At 42.1% G+C, this 25266-nt stretch overlaps 1 protein-coding gene across 1 annotated transcript in view; it reads left to right on the top strand.

The window, feature by feature from the left end:
• Positions 1 to 24696, top strand: part of PTCD1 (pentatricopeptide repeat domain 1) — a 40035-nt gene extending 15339 nt beyond the window's left edge. The window contains exons 6-9 of the mRNA XM_077448754.1: positions 1024 to 1689; positions 4984 to 5100; positions 17108 to 17290; positions 24412 to 24696. Coding sequence (XP_077304880.1) covers positions 1024 to 1689; positions 4984 to 5100; positions 17108 to 17290; positions 24412 to 24546 — 1101 coding nt within the window. The 3' untranslated portion in view covers positions 24547 to 24696. The remainder of the gene's footprint in view (positions 1 to 1023; positions 1690 to 4983; positions 5101 to 17107; positions 17291 to 24411) is intronic.
• Positions 24697 to 25266: the final 570 nt, after the last annotated feature.

The raw sequence follows: 25266 nt of genomic DNA, 5'->3' as shown, positions 1-25266 counted from the left end.
CAGGCACAGGGAAAACATGCAAACTCCAGGCAGGTAGTGTCTTGGTTGGGATATCTGTAAAGAGCCGATGACACTGCTCTTTAACCATGTGATCGGCTGTGTCCAACCATAGCCTGTCACATGTAAATGCGGAAGTTTCGTTTATCATCTCTTCTCGCCTCACGCTGACCATGTGTGTAGCAAGGAGAGCCGGTCAGCGGCATCTCCTCGCAAGGGACACCAGGACAGGTAATCAGGGCACTGATTATCAGTGCCCTGATTACAGTAAAGCCCCAGCTGTGCCCACCAGTGCTGCCTATCCGTGCCAACCACGGCCACCTATTTAGTGCTCATTGGTGTCGCATATCAGTGACACCTATGAGTGCACATAAGTGTGGCATATTAGTACCACCTAATCAGTGCCCATCAGTGCAGCCTCATTTGTGCACATCAGTGAAGGAGAAAAATTTGAAAATTTTACTGACAGAAACTGAAAGTGCCCTGTATTGAAGTGGTTAATCAGTACAATTATTGTTCAAAAATGCAATACAATACACTACAAGACACTACATCACTTCCAAATTTTTATTCTGTCATACGAGAATTTTCATAACTTTAGTAAACTTCAATTTTGATATGAGACTAGCATGTAAAAAAAACAATCGTATGATCATTTTTCTGATAATCTCATCGTGTGTACCAGGCATTAGCTGCAGCTCTCTCACTCCGATTGCTGTCTGATGTAGAGCTGAGGAGATAAGAAAGCAAGTGTGTTACTTTTTTATTGTACACTAAATGATGACTGTGATTGGCTGTCATAGTGATCATTCAATGAGCAAGGCTTCTGACTGGCTCACAATCGTAGGATTGAGAGCTCATCTTTCTACAGAGACTGGGTCTCATGGGACTATGCACGGGATGTACAGGAGATGTGTACGGAGGAGGGTTTTTTTCATGGACGTGTGTAACTCGCCAAAGTAGGCAACTGGTTAAATAGTTATGCAGCTTTTTTTATTTTTTTTTATTCTTGTTTATCTCTAACAGGTATGGAGACAAATGCTGCACTTGGGTATAAAGCCAGATATTTACACCTATAACTTGATTCTTCGTGCCACCAGAGACTGTGGCATTGGAAAGCCCAATGAAGTGTTAGATATACTGCAAAATTCCAAGGATTTGAATTTGTTGAGGTTAAGCGCAGGAAACTCTCAGGAAGACGAGACAACAAGGAGAACAAAAACAAAACAAGAATCTAATAAAGACTTTTTACATGCACGGCTACCTCTGCACAATGGTTCAAGGGATCATCAGAGTACTGTAACAGACATGTCATCTACAGGGGGTCAGAAATATGTGGAAAACACATCTCAGGTTGCCATGAAGCCATCTTTTGCTGCCAGTAATGTACCAAACCTTTTAGATCTTCACCTAAATACTGATTCAGTAGTATCACTGACAAATGTCCATAACCCCTATGATAGATTTGCCCTGATTGGTGGCCTGGAGGGTTTTATAAAGAAGATGAAGGAAAACAATGTCAGGCCGTCAATAAAAACATTCACACTAATGGCTGAAGTGATGAAACCAGACCCTCAGTCACAAGCTACCCTTTTTGCCCTTATGGATTTATTCAAAATAAAACCCGATTTGACGTTTTTTAATACGCTGATATTAAACAGGAGTGAAACTATGGACCTGAAATCGGCAATGGTAAGATAAAAAACTGTTCTGTCTTTCTCCATTCTCTAAGTGTTTAGAAGTAAACATTGATTTACGAATCTGATTTGGAGATGTATAATACAGACCAAATTTTTAATCAGAACTATAATTTCCAGATTCAAGGTCAGCACAGCTCTAAGTAACAGGGTAGAAGGAGACTGAAGGCTCCATCTGCATCAACACACATGGGAGACATAAGCTGGCTTTGTACTTCTAGAATTTTATTTAAATGTTTTCGTTGGTTTGATTTTCTAATTATTAGTGAGATCAACTCAGTATTTGTTTTTGACCACAGTGATGAGAAAATTCAAAGGAGTAGGATGGAAATTTCTAATGCCACGTACACACTACCAGACTTTCCGGCAGACTAGGTCAGGCGGAATAGTCCGTCGGACAATCCGAACGTGTGTGGGCTAATCCGATCGCTTTTTGTTAACAAAAATCAGACGGACCTGTTTCAACTCATGAACATGTTTCAAATCTGTCTGACAGACTCAATTCCTATCGGGAAAACTGTTTGTCTGTATTCGTCTGTGTGTTGGTCAGACAGACCAAATACGAAGCAAGGGAAGCTATTGGATACTGGCTATTGAACTTCTCTTTTTAGTCCAGGCTTACGTCATCACTTTCAAAACGAACGGACTTTCGAACGGACTTAGTCCGTTCATGTGTTGGCAAGTCCGTTAGTTCGGAAGTCCGTCAGAACTCCGCCGGACCTAGTCTGCCGGAAAGTCCAGTCGTGTGTACACGGTATTACAGTTAATGTGGTTTTCATTTGGGAAATGCCATGCATTCCAGAATCGAATGTTAAAAGCAAATTCAATTTTAAAGTATTTTTCAACGACATTCATCGAATGTAGAAAGAATTTTGTTTATGAATGTTCATACAAATATTAATAAAAAAAAAATCTGTAAAATGTAAAGAAAACTAAAATAAAACCCATTTCCTCCCATACACACGACACACTTGCATGCACATACAGCCAGATTCATTAATTTGCACATTTTAAAAGTTTGCATGTGTTGAAAAAAGTGCCTAATTTTGCCCAGGCATTTAAGCCTGATGCAATAAAGTTTCAATCACACCAATATGGCATAAAGTCATTTGTGGTTCTCTTCCAAACATGCATACATTTCCTCATGCAAATTGGACATGTGTGCTGAAATGCCAGGAAGCGTTCTAAACCCACTGATAACAGGAAGGAGAGTGTTATAAATGCTAGGCATGCTATTAGGAGCCTTGATAAGAAGGGGTATCCCACATTCCCTACCATCATATACTGTATAATAGAATAGAATTTGCAACACTTGTTAAAAGTGTTTGTTTACTGAGAAGTCATGACATATGTCCTTGCTGCACAGCCCACCCTGTTCAGCCTGGACTACATCAAATATATATATTTTTTTCGTTGCTACAGCCTTTATTTGGGGCATGAACCCCAGCCATGCCTCCAACATGGGTGAAACATGTTGGGGGCATGGCTTTGGGTGGGATTGTGCTGTGTGCTACAATTGCAGTAAACCTTCCCTAAGGGGTGAACATCTTCGGTGTGCAGCCCATTAATTTTGAACGAAGATAAACCCCTCCCACTGGGACATTTTTATTCTGACAGCTGCACCCACCCCAGTCAGAATACACCAATCTGTGACTGCAGCCCTTAATTAAGAAAAAATGTCCAACATGTTCCTTCTACAGAAATCGATCAAACAATCAACTTCTGTTGAACGAGGATGGCCACACACTGATAGAAATTTTGCCAGTCCCTGCTGAGCTGGACATATTTCCTCCTTTTTTTAGATAAGGTATACGCTAATACAGAAACCTCATCAACACTGGTGTACCTAAAATGGAACATTTCTACAAACAAGACCTCAGTCACAAACACCACTTTGTAGTAAGAATAAACAAACAACTGAAGACCAGATAGTGGACCTCATGGTCTAAGAAGTCTTTGCATCCCGCACACCATTTTTGACGGTATACACCATTTTAGTAAAGGTGTAAAAAGAGCGGGTTTGACCCTAAGGGCCGGACGAATTTCAATCGGTGTATGGCCAGCTTTACTTTGCAGTGATATTCTCTCACTTCCTGTTGTGTCTTGGGACAGGACGTGAAGCAAAGTCTGCCCAAAGAGACACCAGGACAGAACAAAAACCGTTTTTTTTTAACCATAACCCATCCACTAACCCACGGCTTGACAAATTTGCTTTAAATGTAGGAACCACCTGCCAAAGCCATTTTTGAACACGTTTAAAAAATCTTTTTAGGCCTAAAGATTAAAGAGGAAATAAACCCTGGTGGGTTTTTCTTCCTTTCTTCTTCCCTGCAAAGAAAAGGCATAATGTGCTAGTATGCACATTATGCCTGCTTTTTGTAACTTACATTTTTTACAATTAAAATTTTTATTTTTTTACTTTAAGGGTAACTCCACTTTCGTGGGGAAAAAAATAGCAAATAAAAAATAATATAGTGTATACAATTGTGACACAAGTGTGTACTGAACATGCCCCAGAAACATAATTTCCTGCTTGTGTGATTGGCTCACCAAATTCCCCAAAAGTCTGCCTAAGATACAAGTCAGATTTCAGGCATCTCCTGCAACAAAAATGTCATTTTTGGTGAGATACTCCCAGCAGATTTCCTAATTAGTGCTCTGCAGCTACCACAGCTGATTGATAATTATGCAACCACTCCCATTAGACCCACTCGGCACAGAGGAACAAACTGGGATTTCTTCAGAATAACAAAAGGTAGAAATCTGCAACAACCGTTGTTATAATCCTTGCAATGTACATCACTCAGAGGGGAATGTTTTATTTCTCAACAAAAGTGGAGTTGTGCTTTAAGTTTTTTTTTTTTTCCATCGCATAGGGGGCAAAAAGTCCCATATGTGAGGATTTTTTTGGTGACCGATTCTCTTTAATGAGACATCCGGGGTCTAAAAAGACCCCAGATGTCTAACCTGTGCTCCACTGAATGTAAGGCAGTGCACATCGCCTTGATGGCCGGAGAAACTGTCAGTGGGGACCTGGAAGTGACGTCATACATGTCACTTCCGGTTCAACAGCAAGAAGGGGAGGAGAGCGAACGTGTGTCCGCTTTCCTCCCTCCCTTCTACCTGGCAGCAACCGCTATGCCGCTCCCGGGCCTACAGATCGGCAAGCGGAGCCCGAGATACATGGCAGGGGTTGTGTGGAGCATTCAGGCGGCCTTGCACTAACCATAACCCAGTAATGAGCAAAACTGTAAATTTTGTTTTATGTCCCCTAATTATATCTTTACAGGAATTGTTGCCAGTTTTAGCACAAAGAGGCATTGCGCCAAACATCCACACGTTCTGCAATCTAGCAAAGGCCTGCCGTAAGAAGGAAGATGGGCTAAAGCTGCTTCAAGACATGGCGGTATAAAAACTTTCCAGTTTTCAGCTTTTCACTGTCTATATTTAATGATATCTGAAGCAGCGAGAAACTGTAAAAAAAAAAAAAAACTTAACTTAATTTGGAGGAATTAAGGTTAAAAACTGTATAAGGTGGAAAACTCAATGTGGGAAAAAAAACAAAACTGGTGAGGTTAGTGTCACACTGTGTAGATCAGTCGTTTTGAGGCCATTAAAGCAGAACTTCACTCTTTTAGTCAACACTGGCTATTTTTAATCCTTATGCTGCTAGCATTACTAAATAGATAGGAAAGTATATCATATTTACTTGTTTTACACCTTTTTTCATATTTCTTCAGTTACTTCCTGCTTTCCATGCCTGGGCAAATGATATTCTACATCCCAGGAGTCTTGAGGAGTGGAGAGAGGAGGGGTTTTCTTAGCTAAGCACACCTTTCTGCCTGTATGCCTGATCTAAGGACAGATAGGATCCAGAAAGTAAATGCTACATGAATAATCCACCCTTACTCAAGATCGCCACAGCCAGAAAAGCTAGGGTATTGTTTTTCAATGTGATTTCTTAGTAAAATAAAGCACAGAGACATGGATGGATGGGTTTGTTTTGCTTTGAATATAAAAATGAATTAAAAGAGAAGTATGTTTTATTTATTTTTATTTATTTTTTTGATTCATGCTTACCTAGGTGGATGCATCATCGGTCTGATGCTGCATCTGTCTCCTGGTGCCTCTAATACTGAGAACCGAGCAATCGAACACAGCCGATCGCACTGTTCTCACAGCTCCCCAAGCAGAGAGTGGTGACTGTCAGTCACCACTCTCTGCTCTGCCTCTCCTCTCTCACTGGAGCATTGAGCTGTAAAGGGGGCGGGAGCAGCCGACTCAGGCTCTCAGAGACTCGCTGAGAGGCTGAGCTGGGTGTCAGTCCAGGGATCTAGGCAGATGCCGACTCCCTGGTTGTGAGCCTGGACTCACTCTGATGTCAGTAGAGAGCGGACTTCAGCCCACTGCTGAAAACTGGTCACAGGAGTGCAAAACGAACTGCACTCCTGTGGTCCACAAGAAAAAGTACAGCCAAACGAGCTTTGTCTGTACTTCTAATTTTTAACCGCTTTAGCCCTGGAAGAATTTACCCCCTTCCCGACCAGAGCACCTTTTACGTTTCGGCACTGCGTTGTTTTAACTGACAATTGTATGGTTGTTCGACGTTGTACCCAAACAAAACTGATGTCCTTTTTTTCCCTCACAAATAGAGCTTTCTTTTGGCGGTATTTGATCGCTTCTGCAGTTTTTTTATTTTTTGCGGTATAAACAAAAAAAAGAGCGACAATTTTGAAAAAAAGCATATATATATTTAAAAAAAAAAATTTCCTTGGTTTAGGCCAATATGTATTCTTCTACATATTTTTGGTAAAAAAAATTGCAATAAGCGTATATTGATTGGTTTGTGGCAAAGTTATAGCATCTACAAAATAGGGGATAGATTTATGGCATTTGTATTATTTATTTATATCAGGGGTTGACAAATTTGCTTGGAATCTAGGAGCCAGCTAAAAAAGTTAGGAGCCAGGTCCGTGACGGCGATCTGGACCTGTCCCTGGCCTGAAATGGAGACGAGTGAGGGGAAGATAGCGCCTCCAGCCCCCCCACCTGTCTCCAAGTCATTGCCCATAGCTCTTAGAGGGACATTTTATTTGTTTTATTTTTTTCAAATGACGATTTTTTTTTAAATTGCATTTTAGTGTAAATATGAGATGTGAGGTCTCTCTGACCCCATATCTCATATATGAGGACCTGTCATGCTTTTTTCTATTACAAGGGATTTTTACATTCCTTGTAATAGGAATAAAAGTGACACACATTTTTTTTTTTTTTTTTAAAAGAACAGTGAAAAAAAATAAAAATAAAAGTTAAAATAAGAAAAAAAAATTTTTTTTAAATGCGCCCTGTCCCGCCAAGCTTGCGTGCAGAAGCGAACGCATATATGAAAGCAATGTTCAAACCACATGTGAGGTATCGCTGCGATCGGTAGAGTAAGAGCAATAATTCTAGCCCTAGACCTTCTCTGTAACTCAAAACGTGCAACCTGTAGAATTTTTTAAACGTCGCCTATGGAGATTTTAAAGGGTAAAAGTTTGTCGCCATTCCATGAGCGGGCGCAATTTTGAAGCATGACATGTTGGGTATCAATTTACTCGGCGTAACATTATCTTTCACAATATAAAAAAAAATTGGGCTAACTTTACTGTTGTCTTATTTTTTTTATTAAATAAAAAATTTTTTCCCCCAAAAAAGTGCGCTTGTAAGTACGCTGTGCAAATATGGTGTGACAGACATTATTGCAACGACCACCATTTTACTCTCTAGGGTGTTAGAATAAAAAAGAAAAAAAAAAAGTGTGTGCGCGCGCGCGCGCGCGCACACACACACACACACACACACACACACACACACACACACACACACACACACACACACACACACACACACACACACACACACACACACACACACACACACACACACACACACACACGTAATGTTTAGGTGTTCTAAGTAAATGGAAGAACCATTAGCATTAATGGTTGTAATTCCAACGGCCACCACAAGAGGGCGCCAGATTCCAGAAGGAATAGGATCACAGAAGGCCTCAAAGCCGGGGGCTCAATTACCGGCCGCCGGCGGCGCGGCCCGACGCAATCACGCTGGGGGGGTCCACGGAGACAGGATACCCCCAGCTGTGCTGCCCCAGGCGCCAGTCGCTAATTCTAGTCGCCAATGCGACCTGGTGCCCGGGTTTTGTCGAGCCCTGATTTATTTTTATATATATATATATATATATATATATATATATATATATATATATATATATATATATATATATATATATATATAAATTTTTTTTTTTTTACTAGGAATTGGTGGGCAATCGAGGGGATAAACTGTGTTCCCTGGGAGGTGATTCTAACTGAAGGGGGAGGGGACTGACTGGAAGAAGTGATGGATAGTGGTTCCTAGCTAATAGATCTGTCACTCCGGTCACAACAGGGAAGTGTGTGTTTACACACACTCGTCCCTGTTTTGTCTCTCCTGCTCACGATCGCTCGTGGCCGGCGGTGGTCATCGCGACCGCTGGCCACACGCAGTGTGCGCGCCTGCTATCCCTGACCCTGCTATCCAACGTATAACTACAACGGCTCGTGTAGGGGAGCCAACCTGCTGCAGTATAACTGTGGGGGTTGGTCAGGAAGCAGTTAAATAGCGTTTTTGGTTTGGTGCTCAGATAGTGTAGCTCTGCTTTAACATTGTGAATGGTTTTCTGAGCCTGTGGTTCTATTCTCTGGGAAAAAATAGGTTTTCCACTTAAAATGAATATGGAAAACAATTAATTTTTATTTCTATAAAGCCCTGTGTGCTCTGCAGGCCACTTGGTGTGGATGCACCTTATATTTTATAATCCAAACAAAATTATCAAGTGGAAAAATCCCAGAGGGAGGGCACTGTGGACTTTTAGGCCCCATTTACACTCGTGCGACCTGACCTGAAAGAAACATGACTTTTGGCGCAACTTGAAGCAATGTCTGTGTAATCTTGAGGTCTATGGACCTCAAGTCAGACCAAAGTAGTGCAGGGACTACTTTGAATTCGCACAGATATAAACAATACTCATGGGGTACAAATTGTCATGCAACTTTGCAGTCCCAAGTCGCACCAGTGTGAAAGGGGCCTTAATATCACATATATTATGTTCCCATCCACCATTACTACCTCATAATTTTTCATAGGTTTGACCCGCTTCCTCAGGAGGACATCAATAATGATAATATAGGATTATAATCACAGATATGAGCAAAAATGTGTTGTATGCATACACAACAATAATTGCACATGTTAAAAAAAAAAAAAAATATATATATATATAATACACACAGTTGCAATAAAAAGTATGTGAACCCCTTTGGAATGATATGGATTTCTGCACAAATTGGTCATAAAATGTGATCTGATCTTCATCTAAGTCACAACAATAGACAATCACAGTCTGCTTAAACTAATAACACACAAAGAATTAAAGGTTACTATGTTTTTCTTGAACACACAATGTAAACATTCACAGTGCAGGTGGAAAAAGTATGGGAAACCTTGGATTTAATAACTGGTTGAACCTCCTTTTGGCAGCAATAACTTCAAACAAACATTTCCTGTAGTTGCAGATCAGACATGCACAATGGTCAGGAGTAGTTCTTGACCATTCCCCTTTACAGAACAGTTTCAGTTCAGCAATTTTCTTGGGATTTCTGGTGTGAATCGCTTTCTTGAGGTCATGCCACAGCATCTCAATCGGGTTGAGGTCAGGACTCTGACTGGGTCATTGTCCTATTGCAACACCCATCTTCTGTTGAGCTTCAGCTGGTGGAAAGATGGCCTTAAATTCTCCTGCAAAATGTCTTGATAAAATTGGGAATTCATTTTTCCTTCGATGATAGCAATCCGTCCAGGCCCTGACGCAGCAAAGCAGCCCCAAACCATGATGCCTCCAACACTATACTTCACAGTTGGGATGAGGTTTTGATGTTGCTGTGCTGTGCCTCTCTTTCTCCACACATAGTGTTGTGTGTTTCTTCCAAACAACACAACTTTGATTTCATCTGTCCACAGAATATTTTGCCAGTACTGCTGTGGAACATCCAGGTGCTCTTGTGCAAACTATAAACGCGCAGCAATGTTTTTTTTTTGGACAGCAGTGGCTTCCTCTGTGAAAGTCTCTGTGACACTCTCTGGGAGTGTCTCTCCCATGAAATCCATTCTTGTTTAGTGTTTTACGTATCGTAGATTCACTAACAGGGATGTTAGCATATGCCAGAGATATTTGTAAGTCTTTAGCTGCCACTCTAGGATTCTTCTTCGCCTCATTGAGCAGTCTACGCTGTGCTCTTGCAGTTATCTTAACAGGACGCTCACTCCTAGAGAGAGTACCAGTAGTGCTGAATGTTTTCTCCCACGGTAAGACAATTTGTCTTAACGTGGACTGATGAACAGCAAGGCTTTTGGAGATACTTTTATAACACTTTCCAGCTTTATGCAAGTCAACAATTCTTAATCTTAGGTCTTCTGAGAGCTCTTTTGTGCGAGGCATCATTCACATCAGACAGTGCTTCTTGTGAAAAGCAATCCCAGAACTGGTGTGTGTTTTTTATAGGGCAGGTTAGCTGTAACCAACACCTCCAATCTAATTGCATTGATTTGACTCCAGTTGTCTGACACCTCACTCAAATTAGCTCTTGGAGATCTCATTAGTCTAGGACAGGGGTCTCAAACTGGTGGCCCCCCAGCTGTTGCGAAACTACAAGTCCCATCATGCCTCTGCCTGTGGGAGTCATGTTTGTAACTATCAGCCTCTGCAATGCCTTATGGGACTTGTAGTTTCATAGCAGCTGGAGGGCCGCCAGTTTGAGACCCCTGGTCTAGGAGTTCACATACTTATTTTACCTGCACTGTGAATGTTTACATGGTGTGTTCAATAAAAACATGATAACATTTAATTCTTTGTGTGTTATTAGTTTAAGCAGACTGTGATTGTCTATTGTTGTGACTTAGATGAAGATCAGATCACATTTTATGACCAATTTGTGCAGAAATCCATATCATTCACATACTTTTTATTGCAACTGTGTGTGTGTGTGTGTGTATATAGGAGTGTGTCTGGGAATATTTGACCATTCTTCCGGAAGCGCATTTGTGAGGTCAGGAACTGATGTTGGATGAGAAGGCCTGGCTCGCAGTCTCCACTCTAATTCATACCAAAGGTGTTCTATTGGGTTGAGGTCGGGAACCTGTGCAGGCCAGTTAACTTCCTCCACCCCAAACTTGCTCATCTATGTCTTTATACAGGCAGTCCTCGGTTTACAAACAAGATGGGATCTGTAGGTTTGTTCTTAAGTTTAATCTGTTTCTAAGTTGGAAAAAGGATTAGGTGTCACTGACATGCAGCACTGATGAGCTCTGATAGGTTTAGGTGGCACTGATGGTGGGCACTGACAGGTGGCTGGCACTGATAGGTGGCATTTATGAGCACTGATGGGCTGCCTGCGACGGCCCATCTTGATACACCTTGCACTCGGCCGCATAAAAGCAGCAGTGGCCATCTTGTTGCATCCAGCCTGAACTATATGGGCTGGGTGTAACAAGATGTCTGCTGCTGGCTTACTGCGGGCGAGTGCAGGGTGTACCAAGATGGGTGTCGGGATATCCAACCGCCGATGTTCGGTTGCGCTGGGTCGCTTTCCTGTGTATCGGATCTGGCATTGGGAGCAAGTACAAGCACGCGCACAAATTCTCGGTACCGATACTAGTCTAGCACTAGTATCGGTATCGGGACAACCCTAGTTAACACCCCTGTAACGTTTGTTTTGCTGCCCCCTTGTTCAAAAGATTTCACCTCACTTTCTGCCCCAATGATAATTGGATTTTGAAAATTGTGGGTTGTTGTGGAAACAAGCCTTTGTGATAAAGCATCAGTGGAAGTACCTTTCCCATAATAACTCTAAGCCCTTGTACACACGGTCGGAGATTCTGATGGAATGTGTCCTATCGGACCGTTTTGTCGGATAATCCGACTGTGTGTGGTCTCCATCGGGCTGTTTCTGTCGGAGTATCCGACGGACCAAGTTTTCCAACTTGTCCGTAAAATTTTCCAACAAAATGCTCCGATCGGACATACTCCGATCATGTGTAGCCTACTCCGACGGACAAAGTGTCACGCATGCTCAGATCAAATTCCTAGACCAAAGCTATTGGCTACTAGCCTGAACGTAGCCCCGTCGTAACGAAATAACGCCATCACGTTATGTACAATCGGATTTTCCGACAACTTTTTCCGACCGCTTCGGACAAAATCCAACGGATTTGGTTGTCAGAATGTCCGACCGTGTGTACAAGGGCTTACAGGAGTGAATTTCCCTTCCATGGGGTAGATTTTCTCTCACTTTCTGTTGTCTCCCTCTGTTTGTAAGTAGGAGTCGTTTGTAAGTCGGATGTTTGTAACTAGGGGACCGCCTGTATATATTCTATATATATATTTTTTTCCATTCATACATATATTCTATTATAATGTGGGGTGTGTATATGTGTGTGTGTGTGTGTGTATATATATATATATATATATATATATATATATATATATATATAAATTATATATAATATGTGCGTGTGTTTTTACAGACATTTAGATTTGTTTCTCACCAAGGTGGTGGTGTATACATGTTTTTTTTTTTTTTTTTTTTATCCATTAATCTTATGTGAATAAAGGTTACAACAAATATTATTAGTTTTTGTCCTTACGCACTAGTAAGGCTCGGTTCACACTCTTAGGATCCGACTTGTTGAGTTGAGAAGAATCTTTAATATAGCGCGGTCTTAACCCAAAGTCGTAGGACATGTGAAATGCCATGTATCTCTATCAGAGCCGTTCTATTTGACACTACTGAATTTGCAATGAGTTCAGAAAAGGTTCCTGCACTACTTTGGTGCAATTTTGATACGGCTTCAGTGCCAAAGAGTGTAAAAGTTGCATTAAAGTCATGCTGAGAACCCTTCTTTAGAGTCGGCTAGTGTAAACCGAGACTAAAAGTCCAAAGTGTCCTCCTTTGGGATTTTTCTACTTGGTATTTTATTAGAATGTGGTGCTCATAAATGCTGACCTCTCTATACATTAAAGTGGTTGTATAGTCAATTTTTTAACTTTTACCTACAGGAAAGCCTATAATAAGGCTTACCTGTAGGTAAAAAAAAATATTTCCTAAACCTGTACGGTTTAGGAGATATTCCCCTCGGCATGCGCCGCTGACTGCAGCGGCGCATGCGCACAAGGGGATTCTCGGCCTGAAAATCCAGCCGGAATGAAATCTCCCGCGCGCATGCGTGGGAGTGACGATATCGCGGCTCCGGCCACTCACAGCGCCGGAGCCGCGATACCCGGAAGAAACGTCGAGGGAGCATGTCAGCTCCCTCGGCGTGGATCGGGCCAGATGTCGGGGCCTCGTTCTAAGGTAAGTATTTCATAATGAGCTAGTATGCGGTGCATACTAGCTCATTATGCCTTTTGCTTTGCAGGTGTTAAAAAAAAATAAAAAATTGCGGGTTTACTACCGCTTTAATCAAAGTAAATTGTAAATTAATTCTTAAGTGCTCAGACTGAAAAAAGGCACTGGGTTCAGCTGGAAGACAAAAAAAAACCTGCGTCCTTTAGATACAAGGAAAAGCAACACTTGAGTTTCTCATGCAGACATTGCCGTGGAATGCCTGTCCACCCTGGTGTGTTTTGTCAGTAATCTGGTGTTCTGCAGACCACTACTTGTAATGAGGGACAGGAAGTCCTAAATGCACTACTGCAGATTGTAACAATCAGAATGTCTAATGCAAAAAAAAGGTCAGTATAAAAATTTTTCTCAGAGCCACCAATCTAAATAAGAGCTTTGAAAATTTGGCTAAATGTTCTGAAGAAAGATAGATAGCCATACACTAAGCGAATCAGTGGGTTGCCCTATTGGGACTCAAATGAGCCATGTGAAAAACATTTGGCTGAACAGCACTTGTCTCTGTTCAGAAGATGGCACTGTGTAGCTTTCGACTGAGAAATCCGATTTTTCTTTTTTTTCAGCCTGCAGACTAAACAAAAGAAATCTATGGTGTGTGGCCAGCTTTAGTATTATAATTTGATTGGATGCACTGAATGTGATTGCTGGTTAGCAGAAGTAGGGTTACTGAACAGCTTTACAGGTATGAAATTGCTCTTGAAAAATACCCTGTCACCAACATAAAAAATTACAGAAAAAAAGTAAACCATAAAATCATGTATTTTCAATGCTTATTTGCTGCTCAGATCGAGATATTATTCTTTAGGGCCAGCAATTCTGCACAAAATAAAGGTAATCCGAGCTGCTAACAAGCCACTGGATTACTTTTACAGGTGGTGGGTGGAAGGGGGTCTAACCCCCTTCCTGCCACCACTGCCTTTACTGGATTCTCCCATGTGATCGACCAGTAAGGATGCGATCGACGGCACACACTGAGAGGAATGGATGTTGTTCCTCCCACTGTGACGTCAGAAACAGAAAGTGAGGAGGATTTTGTCACTTCTTGTCTCATTTCTCTGTTTACATGTCCATTATCAGCCAGGGAATCTTCTCTACAACAAGGAGATCTGTAGTCCTCTCTGCTGCCAACTGCTGAGAAGGGAGGGGGCGGGCCGAGACATTCTTCTCTATAACTGCAAAGAGAGTGTAGCTGCTGCAGGAGAGGTGTGAGAACCACATTAAATGGTCTGCAGGCTGGATTCAGCCCATGGGCCCTGTGTTTAACACATGTGGTGCAGAGGCTGACCACCAGAGCTTACACAGTGGAGCTGAATAGTGCCAGGATGACATTTCTACAACACGTCCACACTGTGCACTGCTTTAATTTGGCTATGCTATGTTTACATTAATGTTCGGAATATGTCTTCCGCTTCCGCCAGATGGAGTAGAGTAGCTGAACTTCACCTCAGCTCCCGATCCACGGCCCACAAAACTGCCTTTAAAACTGGCCCAGACCACAGCTGCCACACGCAGACCCTCCAGATAGCTCCCCCCCCCCCTGCTCCAATGGACCAATACCTCTATAAATGTGACCCGCGAATACTGCTGGCCCAGCGCCAAATCGAGACTGGGGATGCGGCCTTGTCCACTAGCGCGGTGGACGCGCCTGACATGGAGGTGAGCAGCAGTCCCTCCCATCCCTCACAACAGCAAGAGGCTGACAATACAGAGAGAATTGTCCAAGCTTTAGCAGCGATTCTAGCCCCCACCATAGCTGCCTCATTAGAGAAGGCTGTTAATGCTGGCATGCTGCTGATGATAAAAAGAGAGCTGGGAAAACATGCATCTCACCTCAGTGAGGCTGAAAACAAAATGTCCAGCATGGAGGAATAACTGTACCGGGCCCAAGCTACAGAGCAAGCCCAGAATAAAACCAATCAATATGTTCTCCAGAAACTGGAAGATTTAGAAAATAGATTGAGACGCAGCAACTTCCAGTTTGTTGGAGTACTTGAATCATTTCAGTCTTTTGCAATTTCAGAATTTTGCACCCGGCGCATTCCTGAAGCCCTAGGCCTGCCCGAAGGGCACATTGTATGGGTTATACTCCTCTGAATGAACCACCTCTCGACCGATTATTGCGAAATACCTGAATTATGCGAATAAAGCATCCATAATGCAAAAATACAGGCAAGCCAGATCCCTGCAGATTGATGGAATTTTTAATTCTGATCTTTGCTGACTACTCGATAGAAGTCTCCAAGAAAAGGAAAGCCTTTCAGCACATCTTTCAGCACAGTGCTTCATCAGCAATAAAATTCACGCTGGCATTCCCTGCTGCACACCGCCTCAAAGCACCTAACGGGGACCAGCTTACTTTTCAGGATCCGTCAGATACAGAGAAGTTCATACGCTCTCTCCACCCAGATTCACCTCCCAACTTTCAATCCAGGGCAACCCCGATTCCTAGACCTTAATGGTTACCCATTAAGCTTTGCTTACTGTTTATTTTTTCCTCTGGGTCTCAATAATAGCAGTTGTTATGCCTCCCTTAACGATAATACATGTCTGCCTTATCGCACTTCCACTCCAAATGCGTGACCATTTATACCTCCCACAGGGTCTGTCTCAGGGAGCTGGCTTTTGCTGTGAACCCATGTGGAAAAAAGCCAAGTCTTATGGAAGCTTTGTTATTTGTTTTATTTATTTGTTATCCTCCTCAATATCTCTTTTCACCTACTCCTCCGATTATAGATCACCTGCATACTTCTAAGGCAATAGATGATGCACCTAGGGAACATGCTCCTCCAATCCCTAACATTCATGTCAGTAAAGTGTTATAATAATAGAAATCCCCCAATGTGTAAATTGTACTCTGGCATCTACTTTTAGTTATTTATTTGTGGCTAAAATAAAGATATATAGTAAAAATAGGTGGGAGAAAGGGGAAGTCTGCTGGAGCTGCTGGCATCACATCCAGAGTAATGGCACTCGACAGCAGTTCTCTTGGGGCTTTTGAAAGTCCACACAAAGCAGGATTTTACAGGTAAATAACTTGCCTAAAATATGTTAAATGTACATATATTATGAGTAGGTTGTTGAAACAAATGGCCTGATGACCAGCTCTTTTTAGAAGTTTATTGTAATGAAAAAAAGATACTGAAGATCACTTTATTAACTCGTAAACAAATGAGCAACACATGTAACCAATGAGCTGCTAAAAAAAAAAAATCCAGAAAACACCTCAACTATGTATAAGGCATAAAGATCACTCGGTTTACTTTTAATCTGAGTTTTCTGCAGTTGAGTGCAACCAAATTCTAGAGAGCACAATGCAGAGCTGCTGGGAGTGTATTTACTGAGTCCTGCTTTCTCTATCACCTGTTATATTAAATGGTTACTGCTGCTTTGGGTAACTGGACTCCTACTGCTGATGTTTTTAATGCTAGTTGCTGGCTGTCCTTCTGATGCTTTGAATTAAGTTCTGTCTGAGTCACTGACCCGATCAAGATTTACAGTATGCTTGTTCCATGTCTGTGTTGTGACATCAGGCACAGCCAGGCATCTGCAATGGCAGCCCTCATATTTCTTATGTAAATGTGATTTTGCATTAAAATGTGGGCAGGGTTAATGTGACAGAAACTTTTTGGCATGTACTGCTTTTATTCTGAGGTTTTTGTGGCCACTACTGTGGTATGTTATGTGTGGATGCTGAGTACAGTCGGGAGCAGTGATTGCAGCAGCCATTTTAGATCACCACCGAAAAGAAAAAAAGTGGACAAGGCCAGAATTGTGCAACACAATAAACAACTGTGAATATGGTGGAAGATTAAAGATTAAATCTCAGAAAAAACAAATACACATAATATATTATAGGTAAGTGTTCTGCATGTGAACTTGTACTTTAAATTAACCAAAGGCTGGTGTCGTGTTTTACAGATTGCTGGTTTCCAACCCAATAACCATGTATACAGCACCTTGATCAATGTCGCCATAAAGAGATTAGATTACATCTACCTAACCGATATCTTGCGGGACATGAAATGCAGGAATGTGGCCCCTAATGAAGTCGTGATACGCCAACTGGAGTTTGCAGCCCAGTATCCACCAACGTTTGACAGAGTATGTAAACAATTGAATGATTTACTATTAATATTAAGTAAAATCGACATGTAAAAGTGGATAAATAATACATTTAGCCTTCTCAACTGTTTTTTTTTTGAACAGTTAACATTTGTGATGACTGACAACTTGAGTACATAATATTGCTCGCAATCCTATGTAATTACTGGTACCCTTTTTTTTTTTTCCCCTGAACACCACCCCAAGTCAAGCCAATATATTTTTACAATTTTGGAGTATACGGCTAGGTTCACCCACAGTCAAATTGTGCTGCTCTTAGGAGATGGGTGGGGCTGCCATTCATTCTTAATGACACCCCACACATCTCAGCCCGCAGTGTGTTCGGCCGCATTTTTGAAAAGGTGCATGCACCTTTTTTTTTGGAGGAATGCAAATTTAGGCAGCAAAAACGCATAGATTTTGTCTCTCTTTTGCGCTAGGTTCACACCTATCTCAGATTTGAATTTCTATATGTGAGCTTACTGGGATGTTTTTTCTTCCTGTCTTTGCCACCCATGCAAGAAATGGTGGTGCAGTTACCACTGAGACAGGAAGGCACAGCCGGCATATTTATTTCATTAAAATTGTCCTATGTTCCAACCCTGCCTCGCTTGCCTAACAAGGTGTTTCTGATTTGTCCCCATTTAAGAGCTTTCCCGCCACTTCCTGACTTAACAGGAAGTGAAAACCAATCTCCCAGCAGGGAACATGTTAATATAAATTTGCTAAAAGCTCTAACCCATTGAGCTAAAAAACAAAATAAAAGGTTTTGGCTGGAGTTGGGCTTTCATGTCTTAAATCTGATATGTGTTTTCTGTCAGCGCAAAGGTTGATGGGTATTTACTAAGCCCTATACACACAACCCTAATCTGGAGAGCCTCCCATTCCAGCAAAGCATTTCAGAGGTTTCTAGACACTTTTTTTTTAGGACCACCATCTTCTGAAAACCTTTACAAAGCATTTTAAAGGTCAAGTAGATTTCTTCAATGTCCCTTTAGGTCAAGTATTGGAGTGTTGGCTAAAGATTTTAATAGTACTGCTGGATGTAGCTCTCGGCAAGCCTTTAACCACTTGCCGACCGCCGCACGACGATATACGTCGACAGAATGGCACGGGCAGGCATATGGGCGTATATATACGTCCCTGCCTTCCCGCGGGTGGGGGGCCCGATCGGGCCCCCCCCCCGGTGCCAGCGGCAGTCGGTATCCGTTCAGGAGCGATCCGGGATGAGGGGGCGGCCATTCGTTCATGGCCACCCCCTCGCGATCGCTCCTGACGAATGGAATTGAGGCGTGACATCACTTCCTCTCCTGTAATGTAAACACAGGCAGAGGAAGTGATGTAATCTCTTCTCCGTGTCGGTATTTTTCGTTCCGGCACAGAGGAGAGAGGATCGGTGAGTTGCACCAACACGACACTACACAGTAGAACATGCCAGGCACACTCTCACCCCCCGATCACCCCCCCAATCACCCCTGCCCCCCCAGTCACAGTGACACCAATTGCATTTTTTTTTTTTTTTGAATTGGTGTCATTTGTGACTGTAATAACTGTTAGGGCAATTAGGGTTAGCCCCCTTTAGTTCTAAGGTACCCCCTTAACCCCCCCAATAAAGGTTTAACCCCGTGATCACCCCCCGTCGCCAGTGTCACTAAGGCTGGGTTCACATTGCAGCGGTTTATGAGAACGGATGTGATTCGCACTGCAGTGCAAATCACATCCGATCTCTGTGCGATTCGAGTTCAGCCATACAGATAGTATAGCTGAATTTGCGTCGCACCCGCCGCAAATTCGCACGGGACCCTTTTTTTGGTCCGCAGCAGAATCGGATTGCATGGGTGTTCACACCATGCGATCCGAGTTTGCAGATCGCACTGCGATATGCGAACTGATCTGGGGGTGTCATTAACATTTCACTGACACTCCCAGCAGTTCGCATAGGGCAGTGTGAACTGCCGCCGGGAGGCATGCGATGCGGGAACCCGCCGCGGATTCGTGGCGTTCCCGCATCGCTCCAGTGTGAACCCAGCCTAATAAGCGATAATTTTTCTGATCGCTGTATTAGTGTCACAGGTGACGCTAGTTAGGCAGGTAGGTATTTAGGTTCGCCGCAGCTTTTTATAGCGCCAGGGACCCCCATATACTACCGCATAAAGCCCCCTGATTGCCCCCTAGTTAACCCTTTCACCAGTGATCACCATATAACTGTTACAGGTGACGCTGGTTGGTTAGTTATTTTTTTATAGTTTCAGGGCACCCGCCATTTATTACCTAATAAAGGTTTGACCCCCTGATCACCCGGCGGGTGATATAAGTTTGAGGGTCAGATAGGGTCTGCGTCGCCCCAGGCAGCGTCAGGTTAGTGCCAGTACCGCTAACACCCACGCACAAAGCATACACCTCCCTTAGTAATATAGTATCTGATCAGATCTATATTAGCGTCGCCAGCAGTTTAGGTTTCCCAAAACGCATTGTTAGCGGGATCAGCCCAGATACCTGCTAGCACCTGCGTTTAGCCCCTCCGCCAAGCCCAGACCAGCCCACCCAAGTGCAGTATCGATCGATCACTGTCACTTACAAAACACAACACGCATAACTGCAGCGTTCGCAGAGTCAGGCCTGATCCCTGCGATCGCTAACAGTTTTTCTTGTAGCGTTTTGATACAGTCGCTGACAGCCTAGGTGCTTTTTTACCTGTGAGTCTCACTAGTGTACCCCTAAATTTAGGGGTGTCTACTTTCCAAAATGGGGGCATTTGGGGGGGGGGATTGTGCCATCTTGGCATTTTATGGCCTTCAAAACTGTAATAGGTAGTGAGGAGTGAAGTCAAATATTTACGCCCTTAGAAAACCTGAAGGCGGTTCTTGGCTTTCGGGGCCCCGTAGGCGGCTAGGCTCCCAAAAAATCCCACACATGTGGTATCCCCGTACTCAAGAGAAGCAGCAGAATTTATTTTGGGGTGTAATTTCACATATGCCCATAGCATGTGTGAGCAATATATCATTTAGTGACCACTTTGTGAAAAAAAAATAAAAAAAAATTAAAGTTTGTAATTTTCCCGCAACTTGTGGCAAAATATAAAATATTCCATGGACTCAACATGCCTCTCAGCAAATAGCTTGGGGTGTCTACTTTCTAAAATGGGGTCATTTGTGGGGGTTTTGTGCCATCTTGGCATTTTATGGCCTTCAAAACTGTAATAGGTAGTGAGAAGTGAAATCAAAAATTTACGCCCTTAGAAAGCCTGAAGGCGGTGCTTGGATTTCGGGGCCCCGTACGCGGCTAGGCTCCCAAAAAGTCCCAGATATGTGGTATCCCTGTACTCACGAGAAGCAGCAGAATTTATTTTTTGGTGTCATTTCACATATGCCCATAGCATGTGTGAGCAATATATCATTTAGTGACAACTTTGTGAAAAAAATAAAATAAAAATAAAAGTTTGTAATTTTCCCGCAACTTGTGGCAAAATATAAAATATTCCATGGACTCAACATGCCTCTCAGCAAATAGCTTGGGGTGTCTACTTTCTAAAATGGGGTCATTTGTGGGGGTTTTGTGCCATCTTGGCATTTTATGGCCTTCAAAACTGTAATAGGTAGTGAGAAGTGAAATCAAAAATTTACGCCCTTAGAAAGCCTGAAGGCGGTGCTTGGGTTTCGGGGCCCCGTACGCGGCTAGGCTCCCAAAAAGTCCCACATATGTGGTATCCCCGTACTCAGGAGAAGCAGCAGAATTTATTTTGGGGTGTCATTTCACATATGCCCATAGCATGTGTGAGCAATATATCATTTAGTGACAACTTTGTGTAAAAAAAAAAAAAAAAATTTTTTTTTTTGTCATTATTCAATCGCTTGAGGCAAAAAAATAAAATATTCAATGGGCTCAACATGCCTCTTATCAATTTCCTTAGGGGGTCTACTTTCCAAAATGGGGTCATTTGGGGGGGTTTTGTACTGCCCTGCCATTTTAGCACCTCAAGAAATGAGATAGGCAGTCGTAAACTAAAAGCTGCGTAAATTCCAGAAAACGTACCTTAGTTTGTAGATGTGACAACTTTTGCGCAAACCAATAAATATACAGTTATTTACTTTTTTTTTACCAAAGACATGTGGCTGAATACATTTTGGCCTAAATGTATGACTAAAATTGAGTTTATTGGATTTTTCTAATAACAAAATTAGAAAATATCATTTTTTTTCAAAATTTGCGGTCTTTTTACGTTTATATCGCAAAAAATAAAAATCGCAGAGGCAATCAAATACCATCAAAAGAAAGCTCTATTTGTGGGAAGAAAAGGACGCAAATTTTGTTTGGGTACAACATTGCATGACCGCGCAATTACCAGTTAAAGCAGCGCAGTGCCAAATTGTAAAAAGACCTCTGGTCATTGACCAGCAAAATGGTCCGGTCTGAAAGTGGTTAAGAAGCTTTATAGCGGTGGTCTCCAAACTACGGCCCTTTGCTTGCCTTTATCCGGCCTTGAGGCATTCTTCCTGCCACTGACACCAACAACACTATTCCTTCCACTGACAACAACGAATGGGCGTAATTCCTTCCATTGACAAGAAAAATGGGGCACTATTCCTCTCTCTGACACCAACTCTTTCTCCCCCTAATACCAAAGACATGGCATTGTTTACTCCCACTGGGCACAATCTGGCCTCCCTAAAGTCTGAAGGACAGTAAACTTGCCATTTCTAGAACTAGAAAGTTTGGAGGCCGCTGCTTTATAGGATACAATGGCCTTATGCCCCTGCTTTTTTGCATTGGACTTTACCTACATATACGTGTACAACATATTTTACCAGATGTCGGAGAGTAGCATTTGGAAAATGACATTGTATGCTCATGTGCGGGTGAGTGCTGGTGCGGAGAAGCAAATTAATACAGCTATTCACTTTTATGGCTGGCTGTAATGCTCCAGCTGCGGCAAAACAACATTTATTTTACATTAACCAGTGGCGGTCTTTCCATGCAGGGTGCCGGACACATGGAGTTCAATGGGGTTTTATTTTTTTTTTTATTTTTTTTTTTTTAAGCACGTGATTGGAGCCTGAGGCTCTAATTGGCTTCAAAAAAGGGTGGGCTCAGGGTGTAGAGACTGCACCCTGAGCCCACCCAGTTGTGTGACATTAGCGAATTAATATTTACTAATGTCTGCCTACTTCTCCTCCTGGCCAGTTGGAAAGCGGGAACCACTTCCTGTTTGGCCAGGAGGAGAAGCAACAGCCCTGGCTCCTCCCTCAGCAGGCCATGTGGTTTTTTATTTTTTATTTTATTTTATTTATTTTTTTTTAGCAGAAACCCTAGGGAATAAATGGCAGATAGAGATGTCCAGGTACCATCTGGTCCTCAGTCAGCTCTATAATAAACAGCCACCATTGGCTGATATATTCTCCGGCTTGCCGATCGCACAGACCAGCCAGTAGAAGCACCAGAGGGCGGTGGGAGGGACGTTCCCTCCCGCTGCCTGTAAAAAGAATCAAGCGGCTGAGCAGCTGCAGGCATCATTCCGATATCTCCACTCAAAGTCCAGGGCGTCAGCCTTGGGCGGGAAGTGGTTTAACATTATTTATGCCCAAGTACATCTTGTGTGTATGTCCACTTTTGCAGTCAAATTGAAGAAAACCTCACTACAGGTATATGTTTGTTATGTTTTCCCATTCCCACAGCATACCAAAAAAAATATATTTTTTTTTCCAAATGTCTTACTATTATAGGTGTTTGTTTGAAGCAGGTATTGGGTGGACTGCAAGTTACTCTAAACAATTTGAAATGAGACAGCCACTAACGGAGACATGCTGCGTTGCATTTTTTCCTCATTACCATAGAATCCCAGCTTCTAGATCTTTAAACCCACAGTGTTTAATGTAGTTTAAAATCGATAAGATCTGCCATCACCATACAGACAGGGTTAATTATGCAAAATATTCCCTCCCTCGCCCATTCAGTTTGGCGTCCTCAGAAAAGAACAAGTAAAATGTAGGCAGCATTTTCTTTTTTTTTTATTTTCTTTTTTTTAATACGGTTTGCTATGTGAATTAGAAAATGTAATAAATATAAAGTAGGTTTTTTTCCTAATTTGGCTGCAAAAGGGAAATTGCAATTTAAGCATTTTTATATTTTAAAAAAAAATCCTTCTGAAGGTAGCTACTCAACCCTCTTGAGTATTTTAGCACTTCCAAGAGTATAGGTGAGGGCTTCATAAAGTTTGTGAAATGCTTAGCAAATCCCTTCTGTACATGATGCACCCGAAAAAAGGATTTCCAAGCTAATGCTGTACTGAGCTCTAAAAACAATCCAATCTGGGCTCAAATATTTCTAAAGAAGCGCAGTGCTAGAGTGCAGGCACCTTGTGATACCTGCAACTACAGCACTAGTATCTCTGTGAAACTCCTGATATCTCTGTATGTGCAAAGTATTTCTAAAAGATAATAATTTAGGATTGTATTTAAATTCCCCTGCATGAGGAGTTTTTTTTTTATTTTATTATTATTATTTTTTTTTTTTGGTAAACCACCCCCATGGCCTTTGTTATTTTGTATTGTATTGGGCAGCATGTGTGTCTTTGGTCCCAGAACAATGGAAAACTGTCCCCTGGTGTCCTAGTACAATGTAACACTTATGCCAGTCATAGATGGTGCGATTTATTTTATTTCAACACTGACAGTGACAGTGTTTATGGGGGTATATCTTCCATGGAGCTTTTGTGTTCTCCCAGTAGGGATGGTGTGTGGGGGAGGGGGGGGGCACAGGGGCCAGGCCAGGAGAACACAATGTTTATTGCCAGTGGCAATTATCACATGGAAAATCCAAGATTCGAACTGTCTATGACCAGCTTATAATATATTAAAGAGTACATTTTTCTAAGGACACATTCACACTTTTTAAGGCACATCAATGCATGTACACAGCTTTGCCATTCAGAATTCTTTATTAATCCTAAAGGGAAATTACTAAGATACAATTACGTTCAACAAGACAACGCAAAGATCACAATAACAAGGACAACGATAATAAAAATTAATACTAATTCATGGAGAGGTGTGAATACAGGCTAAGCCTGACCACAACAGTGTGTCATCTTTTAGCTGTTAAAACGAGTACAATTTTCTTTACAGTACCAGAAAAAGAATGTGTTCCTTGAGAAGATTGATGGCTTCCGCGGTTATTACAACCGTTGGCTGGAATGGATGGATGCAGAAGAAACTGAGCACCCTTGGAAGAAGTATCGGACCAAACCAGAAAACAACTAACATTACTGAAAATACCCAACCACTGCAAACAGATGGCATGTAAGAAAGGATTACAAATTGAGTGGTTTCACAGGAGGCATTGCCAGTTTATTGAATGTTAGAAAACCCTAATTTGTTTAAATTGGAAAAAAAATTAAAAATTCACAAGTATTGTGGCGTGTTTTCTTTTTTGTTTGCATCGTTTTGTCTTTACTGCCCTTCCCAATCACATGATACCATATATAAACACAAACAGTAGACAAACTTTAGTATACTGTGTATGTTGAGGTCCTCATTTATCCAGATCAAAGTATAACTAGTAGTCACTTTCAGCTGAATTTTTTTTATCTTATTGAAAACATTTTGTTGCTAATGAGTATCAGCCCTTGTTGACGGTGCAATTTGACATGTCAAATCGGTGGCAATTGCTGGCAGTAGGGATGCAAATCGCAGCCGAAATCGGGACTGACATGCGGGAGTGAAATCGTGCGAGATCAGCTGAACTCGCACGGCTTCATTCCCGCAGCTCAGTGTGAACCTGGGCTCAAGGATGTACCCAAGTTTTTTATAGTAACAGTGTATTTAAACCCTAACAAACGTCTTTTTTTTTTGCTCACCTTGGTCTGTTAGGTATTCCATTTGAATCATTTTGATATACTGTATATCTGTTTAACCGCTTCCCGATCGCCTCACGCATATATACTGCGGCAGAAGGGCACGTACAGGAAGATTAACGTACCT

Source organism: Lithobates pipiens, unplaced genomic scaffold, assembly GCF_037356315.1.
Source record: "Lithobates pipiens isolate NorthernLeopardFrog02 unplaced genomic scaffold, aLitPip1_a1.2 Scaffold_22, whole genome shotgun sequence".
Lineage (NCBI taxonomy): Eukaryota > Metazoa > Chordata > Amphibia > Anura > Ranidae > Lithobates > Lithobates pipiens.
This window is presented reverse-complemented; position numbering and strand designations above follow the sequence as displayed.